A 27,689-nucleotide genomic window follows, 5' to 3' on the forward strand; every position below is an offset into this window, starting at 1 on the left:
AGGGCGATGACAGCCCTGCATTCTTTGTGTACAGCTGCAACTTTGGCAATAATGTCGATGTTTTCTAGACTTTAAAAATCAAAACAGTTAAGGATGGAAGAAAAACTCTGAAATGAAGCACAATGGAAGCAAAGGAACGCGACCACGTAAAATGAATGACGAGCAAAAGAACCAAGGGGAAGGAAAGCACCCACCCCAGTAACTCTGGACATAACACTCTGACTACAAACCTCATTCTAAAACAAGAAGAAATGGAAACAAATCTTGAACTCTAGTTACGAGGTTTGTTGTTTGCAGTGCTATGGACTACCAATTCTGCAATGACCTTCCCTGTATTGTAGGATGTATGGAGAATAATGAGAGTCAAGCTTCTTTCTGTTAGAAAAGGAGTTACAAACATGGGAAGGGGGAAGGACGATCTACGTGCTGAACTGGAACCAGAAACAGTGTGAACTCATGGTTCTGATATACAGACTTGAAAGTACACAGATCTACGTGTATGTGTATATAAACGTGCATTTATTTGTATGTATACAGTGCGAGTATGTGTATATATATTTCCCAGCACTGTCCACTCAAAGGGCATAGAAGCAATACCAATCCTAGTACCAAGGAGCACACAAGCACTCAGATCTAGACTTTTAAATACAATTCCTCCCTAAAAGAAACTGGTGCTCCTTGGAAATATGGCTGATACTGCAGCTGGAGCATGGGAAGGACAAGATGAAGCTGAAACACTGTTAATGTGCCAGAAAAGAGACGTTCAAAATCGAAAAGGTCATGTCAGCAAGGACCCAAAGCCTGCTTACGATGACTCCCACTAGCAAAATGAGAAAATCTGAATCTCAAAATTATACCAGGCTAACGTCCATGCTGATATAAACAAATTACTGGAATAAACAAATGAGAGAGGAGGGAAATTGCTCTTCCAACAGAATGCCAATAAATAAATGTAGGAAGAATGACTGATAATAAAATCACCATCACAGTAATAAATGGTTCAAGAATCATCAATGGATATTAAAATAAGTGGATGTTATATGAGAAACCAGGTATTTATAGTCTCAACATATCACCTTCCAAATTACTTGTTTATTACAAATTGAAAAACAGTAACTTTGTAGGACAAAAAGGCTGGCAAATGCCACCTTAACCAAGTAATCAGAATTAGTATCACCAGTAATAGGGCAACCAGACATCACATGTCTCCCGAGATGATGGCCTGAATCTAATCATGAGGAAACATCACACAAACCCAAACTGAGATATTCTATAAAATGACTAGCTTTTACTCTTCAAAAGTGTCAAGGCTCTGTGCATGTGAGGACACGGAAGACAGCCATTTGCAAACCAGGATACGAGCCCTCACTAGACACTGGATCTGGCAGCACCTTAGTCTTGGACTTCCCAGCCTCCAGAACTGTGAGCAATGAATTTCTGTTGTTAAAAAAAAAAAAGGCATCGAGACCAGAAAAGACAAAAGTTGAGAACTATTCCAGGTTAGTGGTACATGTGACCCTATGGATACCGTACCAGGGAAAAGAAGAAAAACAAAACAACAAAAAACAAACACCAGAAAGAACATGACTGAGATAGCTGGGGAAATTAAGTGTGGACTGTGGGTCAGTGTATTGTGCATTCATGGCAAAGTTCTTAATTCTGATAGTTATATTCTGAATGTGTATGAGAAAGTCTTTGTTGTTAGGAAGTATGAACTCAAGTATTTAGGGTATAATGTAGGCTACTTACTCTCAAGTGTTTCAGAAAAACGTATGTATGCACACAAAAATGTGTACATGTAAGAGCACAAATGAATGACAGAGCAAATGAGGCACAAGTGTCAACTGGTAAATCTGGGCATAGGGAGAAAGTTCTTTATAACTATCTTCCAACTTTTCTGCAAGTTTGAAATTATATCAAAATAAAGTTCCCCCAAAAAGAGCAAACAGACTCACCTTTCGTCATTATTCAGTGTACTTAGCACAGGATCCACAGACAGAATGCCATATAACTCAAGAACATCGTTTACTTTGAAACAATCCCAGTCTTCGTAGACCTAGCAGGACGAAACCACACAAAATCATGTTGTTAGCACTAACCAACACCAAAAAATCATAAAATACAGGAAATGGACCTTAAGGCAACTCCTTTATTTCATCAATTGAAACCAAGAGAGGTAAAGTACTCGCCTGAAGTCATTCTCCTAGTTAGCAATTAACAATTAAAACACAGGACTCCTGACTCCCAGACCATGGTCTGTTTTCAATATACCACACTGCTGTGAAGAAAAGGGCTTTCCCGAAGAATGATGGCCAACTAAACAAGAAACATGCATTATATAACTCAAAATCCATCAGGTATACCAAGGGAAGGGGGAAAAAACCAGAATGACTAACTTTGGACTTATTCACACACTAGGTACCATTAGGAGGATTAACACTAACTCAGGCCATGAGGTTTTTCACAATAAAACAAACTTTCAAAGTTGTCTGTCTTTAATGGACTTTAGTAACTGGCAAAGCCTCCTACTGGGGAGACCTAACTGAAGCATGGCAGGAAAGCTGTCCTAACTCTGGTCCCTGTGTTACATAACTGAAGTGCCACTGAAGTTAAAACCACAAAATATGAGAATGGAAATTCTCAAGATCATTTCTGAAACTTCAAAAAAACCAGGGTAAGCAAGACTGGAGAACAAACTACCAATAGATTTGCTGCCTTCTATTTTATTTTAAATTCAAATGAGAAACGGATTTTGGGGTGAGAATGTTGAAAATGAAGTCGTTATTAGGAAGATGGAAATGACTAAGGAAGGCAGTAGACATGAATTAAAAAACTGTTCCACTTCTATGTTCGAATATTCTTCAATTCTTTCAGAATGCTGTGGTGGGCAGAACATGGCCTCCTAAAGAGGTCCACATCCTAATCCCTGAAATTTGTGAATGTGTTACCTTGCAAGCAAAAGGAATGTGTGTAAATTAAAGACCCTGCAATGAGGAGATTATCCTGGATTATCTGACTGGACCCAAATATAATCATGAAGGCCCTTAAAACTGGAGAATCTCTCCTACCAACAGTCTGAGGGAGATGTGACTATGCAAAAATGGTTAGAGAGAGGCATGGCTGCTGGCTTGGAAGATGGAAGAAGGGGTCCCAAGCCAAGGAATGTGAGCACTTCTAGAAGCTAGAAAAATAGTCTTCCCGGAGCATCTATAATGGAATGCAGCCCTAAGGACTGCATATTATCCTCAGTGAGATCCATGTTGGACTTCTGACCTAAAGGCTATAAAACGATACATTTTTGTTGTTATTAAAAGCTACTGAAGTTGTATTTGCTGCAGCAGCCACAGGAAACAAACACAATGCTAACAGCACTCCATGTCGACTTGAGACGCATAGCACATCTGTACCACATGGGGTCTATAAAGGGTTTAGTACCTTCACAAGGCATGCAGGGCCCTTCTCCCCTGGCAGTGGAAAATTCAGGTCAAAAGGAGAAGAGAAGTTCAAGAAGTTCAGCTGTTGCCCAGTAGAAGCTTCAGTTTCTAAACGTTTTGGCTCTCCACACCACTGAAGACCACCAACACTGCCTAAATTCAAAGAACAACACTGCACTTAGTCATTTTTAAGGCTTCCCAGAGATAAAGAAAATTCCAAAGAGCCTCTCAAGTTTGATATAAATGGTGCTGCTGAACTCACAAACTTCAAGTTGTTACGGTTCTTAAATAACATATGCTAACAAAACCTACTATCTGACCTAAAAGAACAAAGATTATTATGAAGATCTGCAAATTTTAATCATTTCTTCCCTACAATAAGATGGCAAAAAATTCCCATCAAATCTAAGTATTTTAAAAGTTAACATTTAATAGTTACTTTGACATCTTTAAGAAATACGTGGTTTACAGACAACAAACCCACCTTGGTAGAACTTTTTTCTACTTATTAAGCAGAATAAAACCGTATTAATAGCAATATATTCATTTACCACATATTTATTAGCATCCATTATGTACTAGGAATCAGACCAGTTGTTGGGGATACAAAGATGATTAAAAAGTACCCTCTTATCTCTGAAGCAGTCCCAGCCTAGGGTTTATAACTAATTAGAATCAACAGATAGTCAGCCACACCATAAAGTATCAGTCAGCAATAAAAAAATAAAAAGGAATAAATTACTGATACCTGCAACAACTTGGATGGATCTCAAGGAAATTCTGAATGAAAAAAGCCAATCCACAAAGTTTACGTAATATTTGATTGCATTTATGTAACCTTTTTTTTTTTTTTTTTAGGGTTAATGCTAGGCTGGAATCTCTCTTTTTTTTTTTTAATTGAAGTATACCTGACTACATATGGTCATGCAGTAACAGAAGCATAAAGAATGGGTTAGTGTTTGCCAGGGGTTAGGAATCTGTGGGGAGGGGAGAGGCAGGAAAGGGGTAAGTATGCTCTACAAGGCAACTTGAGAGATGGCGGGCAAGGAACTGCTCTGGATCTTGACCGTGGTAGTGGGCCCATGAATCTACACGTGACCAAACTGCCCAGAACTAAATACACACACACACACACACACACACACACACACACACACACACACACACAAATAAGTGCATATAAGAAATGTGAATATAAGGTCAATGGGTGGTATTAATGACCATTTCCTGGTTATGATATTCTACTAGAATTATAGAAGATGTTATCAGGGGAAACTGGGTCAAGGATATACAGGCTCTCTCTGTATTATTTCTTACAACTGCCATGTGGTCTACACTTATCTCAAAGAAAGTTTAAAAATATATGTAGCTTGACAGATTACCCAGAAACCAACAAACAAGTTTTACATAAATAATACACTCAAATGTATTAAAAAAACTCCTACAGTATGACATTCAAACAAAAGGCAAAAAACAGAAGAGAGCATCAACTGCTTAGACAATAAGAGAATTACTATGTCCTGGATTCTAAGGTTACTTATTGTTATGCTACACCATTAATTTATACTGTTTGGGGGGTGGTGTGGAGAAAAAGAATAACCACATTTGTATAGATTTACTATTAAACATCCCAATTTTAAGAACATTAAAATCTGCCTTGGCTTTAAGGAAATATAGTAATATGAACTTACTAACTAGGAAAACATATGGGTAAGTGAAATTCATTACTGATACTTTGTTTACCACTCTCAGCCCAATCTGACAGAAGCCCACTGAGGAGACAGACTTGTTTGACCTCCTCTCCCTTCAACTTGCCCTCTGATGAAGGTGCTCAAGCTCAATGACTGGACAGAAAGGGAGGAAAGACAAACCTCTCTACCTGCCACAATAAAGAATACTCCTAAAAACCATGATCGGTGAGATCGAGAATGAACTATGCCAATCCTGAAATGGTCTCATCTCTTAGGGCACTGCCCCTTTCGTTCTCCCTGTGTTAATGAGAATTCACTGGGTTTTCAGCACATTTCGAGATAAACCACTACAAACATGTATTAAGTACAATTCTGCCTATCCCGAGGGCTTTCTGCTCTCAAGCTGAGGACTAAGTCATCTCATGTGCCACAATTTCAGGTTTTCTGCTGGTGTTCTCAATCTCACTAACTTAAAATACCACTATCTCAAAAGGAAAATAAGAAAGGATGTTTTCAGGGGCGCCTGGGTGGCGCAGTCGGTTAAGCGTCCGACTTCAGCCAGGTCACGATCTCGCAGTCCGTGAGTTCGAGCCCCGCGTCGGGCTCTGGGCTGATGGCTCGGAGCCTGGAGCCTGTTTCCGATTCTGTGTCTCCCTCTCTCTCTGCCCCTCCCCCGTTCATGCTCTGTCTCTCTCTGTCCCAAAAATAAATAAAAAAAAAAACGTTGAAAAAAAAGAAAGGATGTTTTCAGATATGAAAAAAACATTTTCAGGATAAAGTACTATGCTTCCGTATTACTTATGAGCAGAGATAAAAACCAGTATGAAGAATGAGCAAAGGCCTTTCTTGACTAACCACCTGAAGACCCTTACAAACTAATAGGTGAGCCGACACTTTTCACTAAGTGATGGCTAACTGCTTGGTTATGAAACAGTCTGACCAAAAGTACTGCAGAATCTCTCAAAACCGTCTGTAATTGCGATAAACTTGAAAGTGAGGTTATCCCATCACTGCCAACTCCTAAATCTAGAGCTGCATCACACGACAATTCACTCTGAAACCGAATCTGAGAGAGAAGTCTACAGAAAGCCCACTGGCACACAATACCTGCTTGTCTGGCACCCGCATGCTGGTCTTTCTGTTTGCTGGGCTGTAGGTCCATATCTTCATCATCTTCATAACTCCTCTTGTGACGACTGGGGGTGTAGGACGTTGAAGGACTGACTCGAGCTTGGTTTGCATTAACATAGGCGTTAAATAAGTTAAGAAAAGTCCACCATGAAATGAATATCCTAAGGTATGCTAATTACAGGACCAATAAAAGATTACTAGTTTGGCAATTTGGTTAAAATTAAAACATTCTTTTAAGAGAAGACTAGACTTCCAGTTTTGATTATGAAGGTAGCAACTTAGCCTCATGCCCCCAACCCCTGCTATAAAGAAGTGTAAAACTAGGCAAAAGACACAAGGCAACGATTTCTAGTCACTGTAAGGGAGCGTAAGGTTATAATCCTTGAATAAGAAAACATAGCGGATAAACTCCACATTCTTCCCAGCTTTCTCTTAGAACACTGCCCAAATTGCAACAAAGAGAAGTAAAGGCCCTGCCCTTGCTAGGTAGAGAAAACAGAACACCCAGTTCGGGCTACTGGTTGCAGATAAACACCCAGAAATCTGTGCAGGTTCCATTTGGGTCTTTGGCTGAACTGAAACCTGTGATGTTCAAGTCAGGATTCCTTGAGGCCTAGCAGAGAACAGCTGCTAGCTGGTTGGAAGCTAAATGCAGCTGGGGGAAACTGTAAAATATTAGAACTGGACCCTGATGAACATATCGGGCACTTAAGTGTGACCCAGAAATAGCGCATCTCATGAATAAGGACTGTGTCCTACACAGCAAGGGCCACTCCATACCCACCTTAACCAATCCCAAAACCAAGCCATGACAAACAAGGTCCAAGGGATCAACTTAAATCACCTACCTATCAGAACAAAATGCAACATTCCTGAGATAAGACAAAACCAAACTTTCTACAATATTGTATATCGGCATATAGTAACACATTATTAGCTACAGATGAAAAACAAGAAAATATGACCTACAATCAGGATTAAAAATAATCAGGGGCGCCTGGGTAGCTCAGTTGGTTAAGCATCTGACTTCGGCTCAGGTCATGATCTCACAGTTCGTGAGTTCAAGCACTGCACTGGGCTCTGTGCTAACAGCTCAGAGCCTAGAGCCTAGAGCCTGCTTTGGATTCTGTCTCCTTCTCTCTCTGCCCCTCCCCCCCCTCACGCTCTCTCTCAAAAATAAACATTAAAAAAAAATTTAAAAATCACTAAAAACAGGGTGCCTGGATGGCTCAGTCTTAAGGTTAAGCGTCTGACTTCGGCTCAAGTCATGATCTCGCGGTTTGTGAGTTCGAGCCCCGCGTTGGGCTGTGCTGACAGCTCAGAGCCTGGAGCCTGCTTCGGATTCTGTATCTCTCCATCTCTCGGCCCCTCCCCTGCTCATGCTCTGTGTGTCTCTCTCAATAATAAATAAATGTTAAAAAAAATTTTTTTTTAAATCACTAATAATAAACACAGAGATGACTCAGATATTAGAATTCACAGACAAGGACACTAAAGGGCAATTATAAAATTCACAATTTTAAAAGCAAAGATGAGATGAGTTAAAGATGAGGAATGTTAGCAGAGAAATGGAAACAAAAAAAAAAAGAAAAATGAAGAAGAGAAAAATAAGATACCTGAAATAAAAATAAAAACAAAAACAAGTCTCCCAGAAGCCCAGTCACCAGGAGGACAGTAACAAAGAATCTAATAATCATGTGAGTGGATCCTCAGAAAATGACACAATGATAAGAGACTGGACAAACATTGGGAGAAATAAAGGCCGAAACCTGAAAAGTACCAGTCCACAGATCCAAAATCTCAAAAATACCCAAGCAAGATAAATACAAAAATACTCACACACATCACAGTCAAACTGCTGAAAACCACAGACAAAGAGAGAACATTAGAAGCAGCCAGAGGAAAATCAGAGACATTACACACAGGAATACAGTAAGATGATGGCTATCCTTGCATCAAAAAAGCAATGGAGGCCAGAAGACAGTGGACAATACCACCAGAGCACTGGGGAGGGAAAACAGCTATCAATCAAGAATTCTATATCCAGCGAAAACATCTTTCAAAAATACAGGTGCAATAAAGACATTTTCAGTTGAACCAAAGCTGAGAAAACTCATTCATCACCAACAGATGTGTACTTTAAAAAAAAAAAAAAAAAAAGCTTAGGAAAATGACTCTATATAAAAGCAAAAAGAACGGGTATCTGGGTGGCTTAATTAAGCCTGTTTGGGATTCTCTCTGTCCCTCCCTTGCTCAAGCTCTCTTACAATAAATAAACTTAAAAAAGAATAAAGGGAGCTAGAAATGATACATACACACAAAAATACATAAAAGACATTTTTCTCATTAAAAAATTTTTTTTTAACATTTATTCAATTTTGACAGACAGTGCGTGAGCAGGGAAGGGGCAGACAGAGGGGGAGACACAGGATCCAAAGCAGGCTCCAGGCTCTGAGCTGTAGAGCTCGACACGAGTTCGAATTCATGAACTGTGAGATCATGACCTGAGCTGAAGTCAGATGCTCAACTGACAGAGCCACCCAGGCACCCCATCCTCATTTCTTAATTTACAAAGAAGCCAAATGTTTAAAGCAAACATGATAATATACTGGGGGCTCTACAATTTAAGTACAAATCAAGTGTTATGGCAGCAGCACTAAGTATGAAGTGGATGAATGCAAGTACACTATTGTAAAGATCAAGGAACAAAGAAGAAACCACAAGGGAAATTAGAAAATGTCTGAGTTGAATGATAATGAAAACAACAAATCAAAATCTGTGGAATGCAATTAAAGCAGTGATTATAGAGAAATGTACAGCCTTAAATGTTAATATTAAAAATAAAAGATTTGAAATTAATGATCTGAGCATCCACTTTGAGAAGTGAGAGAAAAATTAAAACCAAACTATCATAAAAGGAAACAAGAACAGAAGTCAATGAGATAGAAAACAGAAAATTAAACAGTTGGTTCTCTGACAAACCACTAACACTGACCAAGAATAAAAGAAAAATTAATTAGTATTACTAGAAATGAAAGATCATTGCTAGATATGCCCCAGACATTAAAAGGAAAACTAGGAAATATTATGAAAAGCTTTGATACTGACATGAGTACAACTAGATTAAGTGATTTTGAAACAATTCTTTGAAAGATACAACTTATTACAACTGACACAGAAAAAAACTGTTAAACTTAATTGAAAATCTTCTCACAAAGAAAACACCAGGCTCCAAACTGGAAACAACCTAAAAGCTCATCAAGCAGAAAAAATATAAACAAATACCATCAGTGATAAAAAAAGAAGGAGCTACTAACATACATACAGAGATGAATCTCAAATATATTATGCAGAACAAAAATCAGACACACAGACTCTCTCTTGCTTCCATTTCAGGACACTCAAGAATACGTAAAATGAAGCTATAGTGAAAGAAATCAGGACAGTGGTTCCAAGAGGAGACAGGTGCCTGGAAAAGACACAAGGGAACTTGCTGGCACAAGTTCTTTACTTTGACAGGTGTAAATTGAATGGGTATGCATTTGTCCAAATCACTGCAGTGTACCTTTAGAATCTACGCATCTCAGGGTATGTGAACTATGCCTAAAAAAATTACTAACTAAAAAAATTATACAATTTAAAAAATAAAAAAGACACCAAGATGTTTCCACATCTCTCAAAATAGCCAACATGTTGCCTTCCCTTAAGAAATTCAGCATTAGCTCTAACTTGAAACTATGTTTTTACTTAATTATGGTACTTTTCAAGTACCTTTAATTTAGCCACCTCAATCTTTTTAACAGTATTTCTTTTAAGTTTTTTCTATTTATTTTGAGTGTGTGTGTGAGCAGTGGCGGGGCAGAGAGAGCGAGCGAGAATATACTAAACAGGCTCTGCACTGCGAGCACCAGAGCCTGGACTTGGGGTTCAAACTCATGAACTGTGAGATCAAGCCCTGAACTGAATGAAATCAAGAGTCAGACACTTAAGTGACTAAGCCACTCAGGTGCCCCAACAGTATTTCACTATAGGAATATACCATAATTTTATGATTTCTCCACAATGAATAGTTGGGTTGTTTTATAAGCTTTCTTATTTAGGACAAATGAAAAACACCTCATTAAAATAAAGCCAACCTCTGTAAATGAAGAACAATTTTTTCCCGGCTAACTTCATTGGCATAAAAAGATGAAGTTTCTAAAAACTCAAAATGTAATTGTTTTTTATTTTATTTTTAAATGTATTTATTTTGAGAGAAAGAGTGGGTGTGTGTGAACAAGGTGGGGGGGAGGGAGGGAGGGAGGGAGGGAGGGGAGGGGAGGGGAGGAGAGGGGGAGAAGAGAGAGGGAGAGGAAGAAGGAGAGGGGGAGAAAGAGAGAGAGAGAGAGAGAGAGAGAGAGAGAGAGAGAGAGAGAGGGAGGGAGGGAGGGAGGGAGGGAGGGAGGGAGGGAGGGAGGGAATGAATGAATATCCCAAGCAGGCTCCACACTGTCAGTGCAGAGGTGGATTTGTGGCTTGAACTCACACACTATGGGATCATGACCTGAGTGGAAATCAAGAGGTGGACACTTAACCAACTGAGCTGCCCAGGTACCCCTAATTGTGGTCTTTTCAATTAATAATCAGGAACCATTCAATATGGAAGAAACTTCAGATAAAGGATATTTCTTTTACCCACGTAGATTCCCCAGGCACTGGAACACAATAGAAAGTTTGTCTTTCCAATGTGGTAGTTCGTGGAGAGTTTAAATCAACTTCTTGTTGAGGCTGTGATGTACACAAAAAGTATATTTAAAATTTACTAAGAAAAACAAAAACAAAAATTTTAATTAGCAAGTCACTTTTTTTCATGTTATTTATAAAATCATTGTAAATATTACACATTAAGAACTAAAAAACAAATACCAAATCCAAACTGTCATTTTTTAAAAAGGAAAATGGACATAAAATCATTTCACATGCAATGAATATACTAGCTTCCCTCAAATACATAATACACAGCACCCTGTTACAAAATTAAATCCTTTTTAATAAACAGGATACATGGTACTTCCATTGTCTCTTTCATAGAAAATGATCAGAATCAGCCTACAAAACAGGAACTTAATGAAATACTCATTAGGAGGTAACTGATATGAGATTGGAGTCAGATATTATTCCCTAAAAGAGGCATGTTCTCTATTTCAAATACACTTAGAAAATCCTAAGAGGTAAGAAAGAACCCAGGATGTAATATTAAAATGTTACTTTAATGAGTACATACTTTTATAGTACAAAAAAAATTCTTAGAAGTAAAAAAATATATATATATTCCATTTTGTAAGGAAAAAAACAAGGGCCCAAGGACCCACAAACCCAAGAGACATCAAGTGTGAGCCTTAGCCAATATGTACAACCTGGGCTTTCTGCATGTTGCTTTCTTTCCAGGCCCCAAGTTTTCCTAGTTTGGTGCTTTTACTTATGACCTTTAGCAAAACAATAGAAACTATTTGCCTTCGGAAGTGTCACACGTGGACAGACACATCATCTTTTTTATTTTCCTATTTCCAGATGCTGAGATTTGGTAATCTATGGTGATGTTGCATTTTGTGTACTGGACAAAACTGTGTATTTATTAATACATTAGGCTAATGTGTCTTAGGATTCCTCAAAAAAGGGAGGCAGCAAGCATGTATAAAGTTAACTCATTCTATTTGGCACCACGTTTTACTCCCACATTTTACTTTGTAGAAACACTGTAAAAGAAAAAAAGACGTCGGGAGACCTGGTTCATCATGTGTTAAGACGAACAAATCCATCTTTCATGGGTCCCCCTAAATAACTGTAGGAAGATACATTTTTGTTGAATGTAATCTTCACGGCAACCTTCCAAATTAGGGCTGTTCTGTTCAGACTGGCCCCTGAACTAGAACACTTTATTCAGCCAGGCACAGCTTCTACTGTGAATTAATGGCTGGTATGAGGGTTATAAATCAATCTCTTAAGGTTCGGGTAAGCAGGAGTCAGACTCCCAAAATATAAAAAGCCCTACATAATCTGATTAAATTAAGATTCTGGATCAGCAAACCAGAGAACTAGACCCTAGAATGGAGGTAACACCTTTCTACGTAAGCACCTGCCTGATCAATCCCCATCTATGATAACTGTTTTTTTTCCCCAACAATAAAATTACCATCAATTTCAATAGAACCACATGAAAAACACATAAAAAGTAAAATATGGGAGACATTTTTGCTTTTATCAGAAAAGCAATTTTTAAAAAACTGCAGATATACTGTAGGTCCTCTCTATAACTGCTTTCCAAACATAATCCTGACTGGTGTTCTCTGCCTTCTTGCCTTTCCCATGATATGTAAGAGAGCTTCCATTACTTCTTTTTATCAAAGAAAGCTTAAGTTTATTAAAAACATTTTTCCTCCTACAAAAAGGTGACAGGATTTAATGAAATTTAATTAAGCAAGTGTTAAGTCCTAAATTAATCTTCCACTTTTATTTTAAAATAACTTATCATAACCTGTAATTTTTTAACCAAGTATAGAGATATTAGGAAAAGGAATTAGTTTTGTTATTTATAGTACTCCACCTTCTAAGAGATTTTTAGAAGATCAAAAATACATCCACATCAGAGAAACTCAAATAAAAGGTAAATAAAACATTCATGTGACTTCTTAGAACTTATTTACACACAAGATAAATACATTTAAGATCAACCAAAGGAAATAAATTTGTTGCTTAAGAAAAAATTCGTATTGGGCCACCTGGGTGGCTCAGTCGGTTTGAGCGTTTGACTCTTAATTTTGGCTCAGGTTACGATCTCATGGTTTGTGAGTCCCACATCGGGCTCTCCACTGTCGCACAGAGCCTGCTTTGGATCCTCTGTCCACCCCCCTCTCTCTGTCCCACACCCCCTTGTGTTCTCTCTCTCTCTCAAAAATAAACATTTAAGAAAAAAAATTCTTACTAAAAATGTTTTATACATCTTAAGGATACATACCCCACACTCTGCTACATCTCTGTATTTTCCAAAATGAAGGACCTATGATCCAAAACAAAGAATAACAGTATCATATCAGTATATCTGAATCAAAACCACCAGAAACAACAAGGATAAGATTAACACCACTAATTACAAACAGAAAGTTTCATGAAAAAAAGCAATACATACACGTGCTTTTGTGTTTCGGTTAACCGTTTCGTAAACTCCCATGTAAAACTCAGGGTCAAACATATCCTGAATCATGCAGCGAAACTTCACAAAACTGTTGGGTTTCAAGTAATGAAGGGGAACTTCATTCAATGATGGCACCTTAAAGGAAAACAAGTCAATACTCCTATCTGTAAAACATTAAGCACATATACAGAAACTATATATCCAGACCCAAACTGCAACACACACACACACACACACACACACACACACACACACCCCAAACCCCATTAGGAAGCCAATGATCTCAACAGTTAACATAAGTGCTGGGCATAAAAGTACTGAGTTCTTCCTAGTTTGTATAATGACATTGGACTCTAATGTAAACTTCGCAAGTAGCAGAAAGGCATTTGCCTTACTGAGCTCTTCTCTTAAAACGAGTACATCCCAGGGACACCTGAGTAGCTCAGTTGGTTAAGCACCTGACTTCGACTCAGGTCATGATCTCGCAGTTCGTGAGTTAGAGCCCACATCAGGTTCTGTGCTGACAGCTCAGAACCTGGAGCCTGCTTCGGATTCTGTGTCTCCCTCTCTCTCTGCCCCTCCCCTGCTTGTACTCTGTCTCTCATCTCTCTCGAAAATAAATAAACATTAAAAACAACCTAGTACATGCCAATTCTTTTTAAATGAAAGCAATAAAACAAAGATAATAGAGACTCACACCTTTTTTTTTTTTTTTTTTTTTTTTTTTTTGGTCTTAGAAAGTAATATGGTCAGTTACTGCCACCTAGAGGCACCAACATAGAAGCACCGAATTGCTCGACGTTTCAGTTGAAAGAGGGCAAAATCTTTTAATACACATACACTTAATGCAGAAGACAGGGCACATTAACGTATACATATAGTATATATATATAATGTGTATATATAGTTTAAAATTTTACGTGGATTACCACTCTACAGAAAGAACCTGGAAGTCAGCCCAACCCAGCAGCAATAAACTTACCCATTTCGGAGCGTTGTTTTCCTTCAGCTTTTCCTTAAAATATTCAATTACTTTCTTCTCCCAGTCAGGATTAACTCCATTTTGGGCTGAAAAAAAAAAGGCACTTTTCACAGCTACATGTACAATACTACAATACGTAACAACAGACTCTGGTCAAGTGTGGCACTTCACGTTCAGGTGCAGCCCTGCACTGGGCACCGGGGGGGGGGGGGGGGGGGGGGGGCTGCCCTCCAGGGGGTTGGGTGTCACAAGGAAGGGCATAGTGACCTCGTGCAGGCTCTCAGGAGCCAACACCCTAGCCAAGAACACCACAGAACGAGGCCTAAAGCTATGCAAAGCAGCATATGAACCATCATTTGTAAAGCACGATGTTCTTTGAAAACATTTTTATACAGATTTTTTTCCCTTACAGCTATCCTGAAATAAAAAGAGGATGTTCTTTAAAAAAAAAAAAAAAATTAATTTGGGAGTAATGTCAAACTTTCCAAAAAATCACATGAACAGTACAAAGAATACCTCTGTCTTTGGTCCATTTATCTGCTCTCATAGTTTTCTGACCCGATTTAGATTAAATTACACACATCCATATGCTTTTGCCTTTAGATATTTCAATATGCATTTCCTAAGAATAGAGAGATTATTTTACATAACTAGCAGTACTGTTACCAATCTCAGGAAATTCAAAACTAATGCTTTTTACCTAACCCACCATCCATATTCCAATACTATCCTTTATTGCACTTTTTCCTCTTCGGTACATGAGCCAGTCTAGGATCACATACTGACTGCTTTTAGCTATCATGTCTCTTTAATCTTCAATCTGGAACAGTTCCTCAATCTTTATTTTTTATGACATTCATATTTAAGAAGAATACAAACCCTAGATAAAAATATAGAATGCTTCTCACTTTGGGTTTGTCTAATGTTCTCTTATGATTAGATTGCAGGTGTGCACTATCAGACTATTCCCTAAGCGATGCTGTGTCCTTGTAATGGTATCATCTAGAGACAAATGTCCACCTTCCCCTCACTGATGATGTTCACCTTCACCACCCAGTCAAAAGGATAGCCAATCTCTCCACAGTAACTTTTTTCCCCTTTGCAACTGTTAAGTAATCTGCAGGAGGCACTTCAAGAGCATGCAAATATTACAAATCTTGCCCCACCCCCAGATTTAGCATCCATTGACAACTCTTACAATGATGACTGTAAAATGAAGAGAAAGGTGTTTCTAATGTCATGTTAAAGAGAAGAGGGGTGCCTGGGTGGTTCAGTTGGTTGAGCGGCTGACTTCAGCTCAGGTTATGATCTCACAGTTTGTGAGTTCGAGCCCTGCGTCAGTCTCCGTGCTGACAGCTCGAGGCCTGGAGCCAGCTTCTGATTCTGCGTCTCCCCCCCCCTCCTCTCTGCCCCTCCACCGCTCACTCTCTCTCTCACAAAAATAAATAAACATTAAAAAAAATGTTTTTTAAAGAGAAGAAAACCGGGGTACCTGGCTGGCTCAGTTAGTGGAGCAACTCCTGATATCGGGGTTGGAAATTTGAACCTCACACATTGCACGTAGAGATTACCTAAAAATAAAATCTTAGGGGTGTCTGGGAGGCTCAGTCAGTTAAGCGTATGACTTCGGCTCAGGTCATGGTCTCGCGGTTCACTGAGTTCAAGCCCCACTGACAGCTCAAGCCCTGGAGCCTGCTTCACATTCTGTGCCTAACCTCTCTCTCTAACCCCTCCCCCGCTTGCACTCTCTCACTCTCTCCAAAATAAATAAACATTAAAAATAAAAATGAAATCTTAAAAAAAAAGAAAAAGAAAAGAAAACCAAGGCTTTGAAAAAAATTACAGCATTTGGCCAAGACCAAAGTGAATTATTGACAGAATTAGGAATTATCTGCTTGGGGAGAACCAGCAAACCACATAGCTAGCCAATACTTCCACCATTTATATTCATCACACAGGTGCTATGGTGCCGTGAAGTAAAGGAAGGAACTATTCGTGACGAGCTGATTCTGTTAGAAATATTCATAAAATTCCACTAACACCATGCTCAGCAGGGCTTCCAAACACTTTCATTTAATTGAGCCAAGTCTAATTCTGAAAAAAGGAGGGAGGAATAAACTCCTGAGGTGATTCAGATGTGCAACGAGGGTTAAATCCACCGGGAAACTGGTAATCAGCGCGTGCCCTGACCACCATCATTAGAATCACCTGAGTAGTTGTTAAAAAATCCAAAATTTCCAGCCCATTCCAGACCTACTGAATCAGAAATTCTGCAGCTGAGGCCTAGCAATCTGCGTTTTAAAATGCCTAAATGGCTTTGCGGGCCCGTCCCTTCCCGCTGGCTGTCCCCCCTTGGAGCAGCCACGGCCCGTGGCCGGAATGGCAGGACCCCGAAGTCCCACTTCCACAGTGGCGCGTGCCTTGTGGTTCAACCAGCCAGCTTGGAAGATCCACAGACCAAAGGCCTGGTGCCTCACCCGCACCCTGCGCCTGGACCCCTCCTGGACCCCTCCAGCCCACAGCAAGGTGCCCTCTGCTGCGGCGTCACACCCAAGTGCGAGCCGGCAGGGCCTTCAGCTCAGAAGAGTCTCGAGAGGCCGGCGTCCACAAGGAGGCGGCATGAACCAGTGATCTCGGTGGAATCCAAGAGGGCAGAACCAGTCTGCAGAGTCCTGCAGGCCGGCGTGCTGTGGTGGCGGCACCGCTCCCAGCCCATCCTCCTTCCCGGACTCCCTCGGCCCTGAACTTCAGCTCAGGTTATGATCTCCCAGTTTGTGAGTTCGAGCCCTGTGTCCGGCTCCGTGCTGACAGCTCGGGGCCTGGAGTCAGCTTCCGGTTCCGTGTCTCCCTCTCTCTGCCCCTCTCCGGGAGGGCTCTCCGGAAGACCTCAAATCGGTCAAACCCAGCTGACAGGACCGGTCATGCCCATATGGAATGTCTGCAAGGAGGAAGTCAGAGTCACAACAGAGGAGGAGGAGAACTGCAGCCAGTGTTTACACGGCCGGTGCCAACGCTGGACTCTGATGCCCCGGCAGAAAGGGCCAAGGAGGCCGTGGAACGAGATGTCGAGAAGACAAAAATAAAGTGCTGTTGGTAAATCGCGATAAAAAAAAATAATACACAAATAAAATGCCCTCTAAGTGAATCTGATGCATACTAAAGAGAGCTGCTGTTGTACTAGAGGAGTGCCGATAAAGGATTACCAAAATGGACAATAAATAAGTAAATAAGAATGGGCATTTTTGCTTTCAGTGAAAACGGATGTTTAAAGAAAAGGCTGATACACAGCCATGACAGCCACAGCAACGTTGCTATTCTGACTGCATCTGAGTAAGAAACATGACATGCTGGGGGTGAGGGGAGGAGGGCGGCTCATCAGTGGAGCATGCAACTCATGACCTTACAGTGGCTGAGTTCAAACCCCAAATTGGGTGTGGAGTTTACTTTTAAAAAAATAAATAAAAAAGAAAGTTATACAAACAAGACCATGCCACCTAACAGATGATGAAGCCAGATATATATGCACGGCACATTATTTTCCCCTTATCTCTCTGACATTCTTAGTGGTGTCTTTTAAGGAGAAGTCCATTTGCCAAGTTTTTTTTCTTTCATAGTAACTGACCCCCAAGGTCATGAAGATATTCTACGTTTTTTATTTTCCATACTTAGGTCTGTAAACCCACATCAAATTAATGTTTTTGTTTATATTGTGACATAGGGGTTGAGGCTCATTTTCTCCCCAAAAAGATATCCACTTGTTCCAACATTAAAAGGTTTTCTTTTTAGCATTGAATTGCTTTGGCACTTGTATCAAAAATCAACTCACTGTACTTATGTTAATTTCCACACTCTGCTATGTTACACTGATCTATTTATCTTTATGCTGTCTTAATACTATATTCGTTACTGTCTTAACCATTATGGCTCGGTCTTAAGTCTTAAAAACCAAATAGTTAAGTTCTTCAAATTTGTCTTGATTACTGTCATCCTTAACATGTCTATGTAATTGTGAGGACCAGCTTATGGACTTCTGTGTCAGGTCTGCTGAAATTTTGATTAGGGTTGTGTTGAACTTACAGATAATTTGAGGAGAACTGACATCTTAACAGAGTCTTCCAATCCATGAATTCTCCCAGAGACAGAATAAGGGAGCCTACACGTGGATTCCTCCAGACTTCATCTGTGTCTTTTTCCCTTACGATCCAGCTGTGTATCTTTACTATCCTGCTGTAATAAATCTTGGCCTTGAATAAAACTATACATGGAGTCACGTTAAGTCCTTCTAGTGAGTCTCTCAAGATAGAAGTGGTCTTGGGAACCCTAACACATGAGTATATCAATAGTTCATTTCTATTGATTGCTGAATAGTATTCCACAGTATAGCTGAATGACAATTTGTTTCTCCATTTACCCACTGAAGGACATTTAGATTGTCTCCAAGTTTAACAACTATGAACAAAACAACTAAACATTTGTGTAGAGGTTTTTGTGTACACGTAGGCTTTCATTTCTCTAAGTAAAAACCTGGGAATGGGACAGTTGGGTATACGGTAAATGTACAGTTAAGATTCCACCTCTTTTCCAGAGTGGCTGTACCATTTTGCATTCTTACCAGCAATGTATAAAAGATCAAGTTCTTTGTATCCTTGCCAGCATTTGGTACTGTCACTATGTTTTCCAATTTTAGCTGTTCTAATAGGTGTGTAACATCTCATCATGGTTCAGATTTGCATTTCCCTAGTGGCTAATGATGCTGAATTGGTGAGGCATCTATTTAATCTTTGGCCCTTTTTAAAACTGGGTTAATTACCATTGTGCTTTCTTTATACATTCTGGATACAAATCTCATCTATGGTTTTCACATATATTCTAGTTAATGGCTTATCTTTCCATTCTAATAGTATTTTTTTGCAGAAGTTTTTAGTTTTGATGGTTATCAAATTTTTGTTTCATGCATTGTGTCTTTGGTGTATGTCTAAGATCTCACTGCCAAACCCTGGGTCACAAAGATCTTCTACTTACGTCTAAAAGTTTTATATTTTTACAGTCTTAAATTTTATACTTAGAACTGTGACACATTTTGAATTAATTTTTGTATAAGGTATGAGATTTAAAGGTTTTAAATGTGTTCCCACATTTATGTTGAAAATATCCTTTTCCATGAATTATCTTTGTACTCTGTCAAACAATGAGAGCAACAAGAATGAACCTTACAAACATTATGCTAGGTGAAATAACCTAGACACAAAAGGACAAATATTGTAGGATTCCACTCACATGAGGTACCAAGAATAGACAAAATCACAGAGACAAAAATTAGAACAGAGGCTTTTGTAGGGGAGACACATGAAAGAGGGGGAGCTGATGGTTATTTTACCTTGGGGTGAGTATGAATATGTGGAGTGGTAGGCAGAATAATGCCTCCCCCTGCCCCAAGATGGCCACATCCTAATCCCCAGAAACTGAATATATTACACGACAAAGGGGAATTTAAGTAGAAGATAGAATTGAGGTTGATCATCAGCTGACCTTAAAGCAGAGAGATTATCCATGTGCGTCCAATATAATCACAAGGGTCCTTAACATGGAAGAGGGAGACAGAAGTCTTCAGAGCGAGGAGAAAAGAACTCGAAAGGAGCCATGAGCCAAGAAATGTTGGCAGACTCCAGAAGCTGGAAAACAATAAGGAAATAGATTTTCCCCTAGAGCCTCCAGAAAGGAATGCTGTCCTGTTGACAACTTGATTTTACCCAGTAAGACTCCCATCATTCTGGCCTCCAGAACTGTAAGATAATAAGTTTATACTGTTTTAAGCCCTTAGTTTGTGGTGATTTGTCACAGTAAAAATAGGAAATACAGTTCTTTGAAGAACTGCTCCATTAAGTTGTTGAATTTATGTCCTTAGAGTTATCTTGTATCCTTTCCATGTCCATACAGTCTGTAGTGGTAGCTCTTCTTTCATTCCTGGTACTAGTAATTTGTCTTTTTTTTTTTTTTTCTCCTTTGCTAGTCTGCCTATAGGCTTATGTATTTTACTGATCTTTTTAAAAAAATAAAACAAACAGCTTTGGGTTTCACTGATTTTCTCTTTTTTCTTATTTTCAATTTCATTCATTTCTGCCTTACCTTTATTAGTTCCTTTCTTCTATTTGACTTGGGTTTATTTTGCTCTTCTAGTTTTAAGACAGAAGCTTATTGATTTGAGATCTACTCTTCTGATAAGTGCACTTAATGCCTCTTAGCACATCTTTGGCTGTATCCCACAAATTTTGATATGCTGTGTTTTCATTTTCATTTAGTTCAAAATATTTTAAAATTCCCCTAGAGACTTTTTGATCCATGGATTATTTAGAAATATTATTTCCACAACTTTGAATCTTCTTGTCATCTGCTACTGATTTTTAATCCGACTTCATTATGGCTGGAGAACATAGTTGATGATTTCAACTCTTTAAGATTTGTTAATATTTGTTTATAATCCAGAATATGGCTTATCTTGGTGAATGTTCTATGCGCACTCAGAAAAAATGTATGTTCTGATGTTGGTGGAGCATTCTACAAATGTCAATTAGATTTATTTGGTTGATGGTGTTGTGCAGTGTTTCTAAATCCTTGCTTTTTTTTTTTTTAACATTTATTTATTTTTGAGAAAGAGAGAGAGAGCACGTGCATGTGTACACACAAGCAGGGGAGGGGCAGAGAGGGGGACAGAGGATCCAAAATGGGCTCTATGCTGACAGCAGCGAGTCCAATGTAGGGCTCAAACTCACAAACCATGAGATCATAACCTGAGCTAAAGTTGGATGCTTAACTGAGCCACCCAGGTGCCCCAATCCTTGCTTATCTTCTATTCGCTTGTTCTGTAGAATACTAAAAGAGAAATGGTAAAATCTCCACTTATAATTATATAATTACAAATTTCTCTATTTCTCCTTCCAGTTCCAGGAGTTTTTACTTCCTGTATTCTGAAGCTCTGCTGTTAGGTGCATTTACATGTAGGGCCTCTTAGAGAACTGTTTTATCATTATGTGATGAATCTCTTGTTCTCTTCTCACACAATATTTCTTAAAAATATTTTTAAATTTAAAATGAAGAATCCGCTAAAGAGGAAGACCTAAGGTCTAAGAAACAACAGAATTAACTCATGAATGCAATGGAGGGGGGGGAAAAAGTCCAAGCATCATAATTAAGCAACAAACCTAAAAAGCAACTAGCACAAATGAGAGGAATAATTCAAAAGGGAAGTTGAGGCACCTGGGTGGCTCAGTTGAGTAAGTGTCCAACTCTTGATTTTGGCTCAGGTGATGATCTCATAGTTTGTGAGTTCAAGCCCCCGCATCTGGCTCTGGCTGCTTGGGATTCTCTCTTTCCCTCTCTCTCAAAATAAATAAAATTTTAAAAACGAAGAAGTTGAAGAACATCCACAAAGATATCATAGTTCTTTCTTAGTGAATAATATGAATGAGATGCTGGAAGAACTTATTGAATATGATGTCAAATTTCCGTTCAATAAGGAAATGCAAGAATACAAATATAAGTAAATTAAGTTTTAACATAGTACTGCTCAAGGAAGTGTGTATGTACCTGACAGCATAGCCTCAAAATACATAAAGCAACAACTTTCAGAACTAAGGAGGAAAGACTAAACAGAAATCACAAAGACTTGACACAGCCCTCTCAGAAACATAAATCAAGCATGAAACACAAAATTAAATACACAGCAGGTATGAAGATAGTAAGCTCTCTAATAAATAAAAATATCCAGAGTACATTTTTAGCATGTGACATTTACAAAAAGTTCTACGTACTAGTCACAGAGGAAGCCTCAACAGATGCCAGGTGTATGTTCTCTGTCCAAAATGTGACAAGATAAGAACTCAGTACAAAAGGGAAGCTTAATACATGAGCACCCTTATGTCTATAATGATTTTTAAAAACAGAGAAGCCCATGATAATAAATAATCCATAATTTAGAGAGGACTTTATAGGGAGTAATTATGAAATTCTCCCAGACGGATAACAAAGAAAGCTGTGCAGCTTAATGTCTGTGGGTTACTAAGGTGGTTTTTATGAAGTTATAGATTCGAATATGCTTATCAAGTACAAAGAAAGAATGGAAATAGATGAGCTTATTACTTTTCAACTTAAGAAGCTTTTAGAAGAGAAAATCCAAAGAATAAGAAAAATAATAAAGAAAATGGAAAAAATACTAATACAAATCATTAATGTTAAGATAGCTAAATTTTTTGGCAATCCAGTTCAGAACAAAGAAAACCCAAAGAACAAAATCATACAAATAAAAACAAGACACAGAACACAATACTAAAAGGAAAGAATACAGGTAGAACAGAATGAAAAAAGGGAAAACGCTATAGATGACAGAAATACTAAAAACTATGCAAAATATTATGAACTATAAACAGATTGGAAAATCCAGGCGAAAGATAAATTTCTGAAAGAATATGAACTGCCAGAACTGCCACAAGATAGGCAGACAGAGCTCTTCTGGTTATCACTATCTGGTCAAAGAACATTGTATGTCTAATATTGCACGAGAGAAAAACTGATCTTTCCTCTCAATCCCATGAAGTCCCAAGTCCAGAAAATTATGCACTTTCAAGCCAAGCTGTTCACAAAAGATAAAGATGCAAAACTCCCATATAAACTATTAACTGAATCCAATGGAGTATTCAAAAAGAAATCATGATCATGCAGTACTTATCCCAATAATACAAAAGTAGTTTATGACCAGAAAACCTAAGAGTATAATTTATGGCATTAAAAGATTAAAGAAAAAATATAACCATCTCAGGGGATAGAAAACTAGGCACTTGATAAAGTGCAAAACCTATTTCATGATGAAAAATGATAAATTATGGCTTGATAGTAAACTTCGGAGTATAAGAGAAATCTTTTTTTTTTTTTTAATTTTTTTTCCCAACGTTTTTTTATTTATTTTTGGGACAGAGAGAGACAGAGCATGAACGGGGGAGGGGCAGAGAGAGAGGGAGACACAGAATCGGAAACAGGCTCCAGGCTCCGAGCCATCAGCCCAAAGCCTGATGCGGGGCTCGAACTCACGGACCGCGAGATCGTGACCTGGCTGAAGTCGGACGCTTAACTGACTGTGCCACCCAGGCGCCCCTAAGAGAAATCTTTTGACCTTGATTCTTGAAACACTGTCCTTAAAGCAAAATAATTTAATGACAGGATTTTACTTCCTCCCCTACTGGTCCAAACACCCTAGTAGATTCTGTAGGAAAAGCTATTATACAATCATAATAACATAAATGTTACTCACTGGTTTTTGACCTTTATAATACGATCAGACAAAGCACTAGAGCACTGTAAACTTTGGTGCCACATTTGTGGCACAATGACTGACAAAAATTGGGTACAAGCAATGGAGGGTTGTGTAGACACTATTTCCTCATCTTATGAAATGGAAACTCTGAAATGGTATCTAAAGTTGCTGGAGAGAAAAAACAACTTTAGAATATGACTCTACATTCAAAAGGAAAGCAACTGAAGAATTAAAAATAAGTGAAAAACCAGAAGCTTCACACTAAGATAAGAACAAGGCAATGATGGCCCTCTCACCATTTTCAACACTGTACTAGAGGCCATAACTAATACATTAAGACAAAAAAAAAAAAAAAAAAGGTATACTGGCCAAGAAGGAAAAAATAAAAGTGTTCACAGAAGACATGTTTCTACATAGAAAATCCGAAGGAATCAACAAAAAGAAAAACCCGCCTGGAACTAATAAGCAATTATAGCAAGATTGCAAAATGCAAGGTTAGTATACAGAAGTCAATCATATTCCTACATATTATCAATGAACAAGTGGAATTTGAAATTAAAAACACAGAACCATTCACATTAGCATCCCCAAAACGAAATTCTTGTATATAAATCTAACAAAATATGTGTAAGATCTGTATGAGGAAAGCTATAAAAGCCTGATGAAAGAAACTCAAGAACTACATAAATGGGGAAATATTCCACATTCATGGCTAGGAAGACTCAATATTGTCAAGATTCTTCCCAATCAAGACTCAGCTAAGTGCATTTGTTTGGACAGTAAATCTCTCAGTGGTCCAGAACAGTCCAAAGTTTCTTAGGGGCAGTGAGTATCCCCCAATCCCTGTGTGGCACTCTAGAGCCCTACATGCATACAACAGATTTTAATTAAACACCACAGTGATTGTAAAGATGAAGAGACAGAACTTGAGTTATTTCAACTCTATCTTCTATGAGACAACTTGGGAGTGTGTTTAATATTTAAAACAGTGCAAAATGAGAGGCATAGGAAGCACAAATTTTAGCTCACACGTATATATTGCACTGAATTTAGTATTTAATACTAAAATATATTCTTATCAAACTGTTATTTGCTTTATAACTAAAGAATGAATCAAGAAAATATATTAACAGGGGCGCCTGGGGGACTCAGTTGGGTAAGTGACTGACTCTTAATTTAGGCTCAGGTCATGATCTCATGATGGTAGATCGAGCCCCTGCATCTAATTCCGTGTGGGCCTCAGCGCTGACCATGGGGCCTACTTAGGATTCTCTCTCTCCCTCTGCCCTTCTCTCCTGCTGGTGTGTGTGCTCTCTCTAGGAAAGGGAAAAGGAAAAGAAAAGGAAAGGAAGAGGAAGAGAAAGAAAAGGAAAGGAAAAGAAAAAACATTAACAATGACAAAAAATACATTAACATCAGGGGCATGATTTTGGGAACTGCCTAACTTGTGTCTTTTGTAGTTGCTTGTTTTATCAGAATTCACTTATTTATTTAATGAAATTTATTGTCAAATTGGTTTCCACACAACACCCAGTGCTCATCCCAACAGGTGCCCTCCTCAATGCCCATCACCCACTTTCCCCACCCCTCATCAACCCTCAGTTTGTTCTCAGTATTTAAGAGTCTCTTATGGTTTGCCTCCTTCCCTCTCTGTTACTCCCCCCCCCCTCCCCCCTGGTCTTCTGTTGAGTTTCTCAGAATCCACATGAGTGAAAACATATGGTATCTGTCTTTCTCTGCCTGACTTATTTCAGTTAGCATAACACTCTCCAGTTTCCATCCACGTTGCTACAAATGACCAGATTTCATTCTTTGCCATTGCCAAGTAGTTGGAATTCACTTATTAATTATCAATTGTTTTTTTTTTTTGTCCTGTAGGAACTTGGGAAGTTATTCAAAGAATTAATTACACAATTAAAACAAAATTCTTCCAATCTCATGTGCGGTACCCATACCAACATGAAACAACATCATTACAGTGGAACTCAACAAAAAAATTCTAAAATCAGTGGCGGGGGGGGGGGGGGCGTTGCGTACAGAAGAAGGCGATAGAAGCAATAAGCAGAACTATACTATTTTGAAATACATAATACTTTAAGCTTCATTTCATGATGATTACTGAAAATCATTCAGCAGTTTAAAAAAAAAAAAAAAGTAAATATTTTAAAAAATGACTCAGGGAGCCAAATACCCAGTATGGTTCAGAAGTTAAGAAGCAGTGTGGTTCTAGAGTCTGTAATCTTAACTATACTCTATTATCAAAAGAACTAAAAGAGTCAATGCAATCCCTACCAAAATGCCCACTGCCTATCTTTGCAAAAATGGGCGATCTGATTCTAAATTTATATGGAGATGCAAGGGACTCTAACGAGCCAAAACTATATTAAAAAAGAACAAAGTTGAAGGATTCACACTTCCTGATTTAAAAACACTGCGAAGTTAATCACGGCAATGTGGTACTGGCATGAGGATAAACATATAGACCAACGGAACTGGGAGTTCAGAGATAAAGCTACACATCTATGGTCCAGTGATTTTTTTGACAAAGGTGTCATTCAATGGCAACCATTTAGTGGGCAGAACAGACTATTCAAAAAACAGTGCGGGAGTTTCCAGGTTGGCAAATGCATCCACTGCTGGGAGGTAGCTATCACACTCCAGTTCCCTGGAGACAAAAGCACGAGGTACTATTCCAGATCTCACCCTATGCACCTTTTCATCTGGCTGTCCATCTGAATACTTTATAATATCTTTTATAATAAACTGGCAAATGTAAAAAATAAGCCAAAAACAAATGATACTGGGACAACTGGATATCCATGTGCAAAAGAATGAATTTCGATCCCTACCTCATACCTTATACAAAATTTAATTCAAAATGAATCAAACACCTAAATCTAAGAGCTAAAACTCTGAAACTCTTAGAAAGAACAGAGGTATAAATTTTTACATCTGGCATTAGACAATGGGTTCTGCAATATGGCAATCAAAGGGAAGACATAAATTGGACTTCATCAAATTAAAAACTTGAACATATACAAATAAAATGTTATGAAAGTTTTTCTGTGCTTTCTGTTCCTCTACATAAACTATGGTGTATTATGCACAAAAAATTAAAAGCTTACATTGAAATGCATTACACCAAGAAAGTGAAGACAATCCACAAAATGGCAGAAATATTTGCAAATCACATATATCTGGTAAGTCTAGTATGCAGAATATACAAAGAACTCAAATCTCAACAATAAAAAGACAAAACCCAGCTAAAAAATTTGCAAAGGATTTGAATACACATTTCTTCAGAGAAAATACACAAATGGCCAATATGCATATTAAAATATGTTATTATCATTAGTCATTAGAGAAATGCAAATCAAAACCACAAGAAGTTATCACTTCACACCCACTAGGATGGCTATAACTAATAAAACAGAAAATAACAAATGTTAGATGTAAGAAACTGGAAACCTGACACATTGCTGGTGAAAATGTAAAATGGTACAGCCACTTTGGACAATAGTTTGGCAATTCCTCAAACAATTAAACATAAAAGTGACACCGGAGCGCCTGGGTGGCTCAGTTGGTTAAGCGGCCGACTTCGGCTCAGGTCATGATCTCGCGGTCAGTGAGTTCGAGCCCCACGTCAGGCTCTGTGCTGACAGCTCAGAGCCTGGAGCCTGTTTCAGATTCTGTGTCTCCCTCTCTCTCTGACCCTCCCCTGCTCATGCTCTGTCTCTCTCCGTCTCAAAAATAAATGTTAAAAAAAAAAAATTAAAAAAAAAACAAAACATAAAAGTGACACCTGGGTGGCTCAGTCAGTTAAGCATCCAACTCTTGATTTTGGCTCAGGTCATGATCTCACGGTTTGTGAGTTCAAGCCACATATCGGGCTCCCGACTGATTATGCGAAGCCTGCTTGGGATTCTCTCTCTCCCTTTCTCTCTCTGCCCCTCCAGTCCTCATGAGTGTGCACTTT

General features: G+C 38.6%; 1 protein-coding gene across 3 annotated transcripts in view; it reads right to left on the bottom strand.

Moving 5' to 3' along the window:
- Nucleotides 1-27,689, bottom strand: part of MCMBP (minichromosome maintenance complex binding protein) — a 49,825-nt gene that overhangs the window by 15,171 nt on the left and 6,965 nt on the right. For all 3 annotated transcript variants that reach the window (XM_023241007.2, XM_023241008.2, XR_006587368.1), the window contains exons 2-8: nt 14,410-14,495; nt 13,422-13,562; nt 13,251-13,292; nt 10,922-11,023; nt 6,233-6,377; nt 3,436-3,587; nt 1,956-2,056 (exon numbers count right to left, since the gene is read on the bottom strand). In XM_023241007.2, the coding sequence (XP_023096775.1) occupies nt 1,956-2,056; nt 3,436-3,587; nt 6,233-6,377; nt 10,922-11,023; nt 13,251-13,292; nt 13,422-13,562; nt 14,410-14,495 (769 nt within the window). The remainder of the gene's footprint in view (nt 1-1,955; nt 2,057-3,435; nt 3,588-6,232; nt 6,378-10,921; nt 11,024-13,250; nt 13,293-13,421; nt 13,563-14,409; nt 14,496-27,689) is intronic.

Source organism: Felis catus, chromosome D2 (assembly GCF_018350175.1).
Source record: "Felis catus isolate Fca126 chromosome D2, F.catus_Fca126_mat1.0, whole genome shotgun sequence".
Lineage (NCBI taxonomy): Eukaryota > Metazoa > Chordata > Mammalia > Carnivora > Felidae > Felis > Felis catus.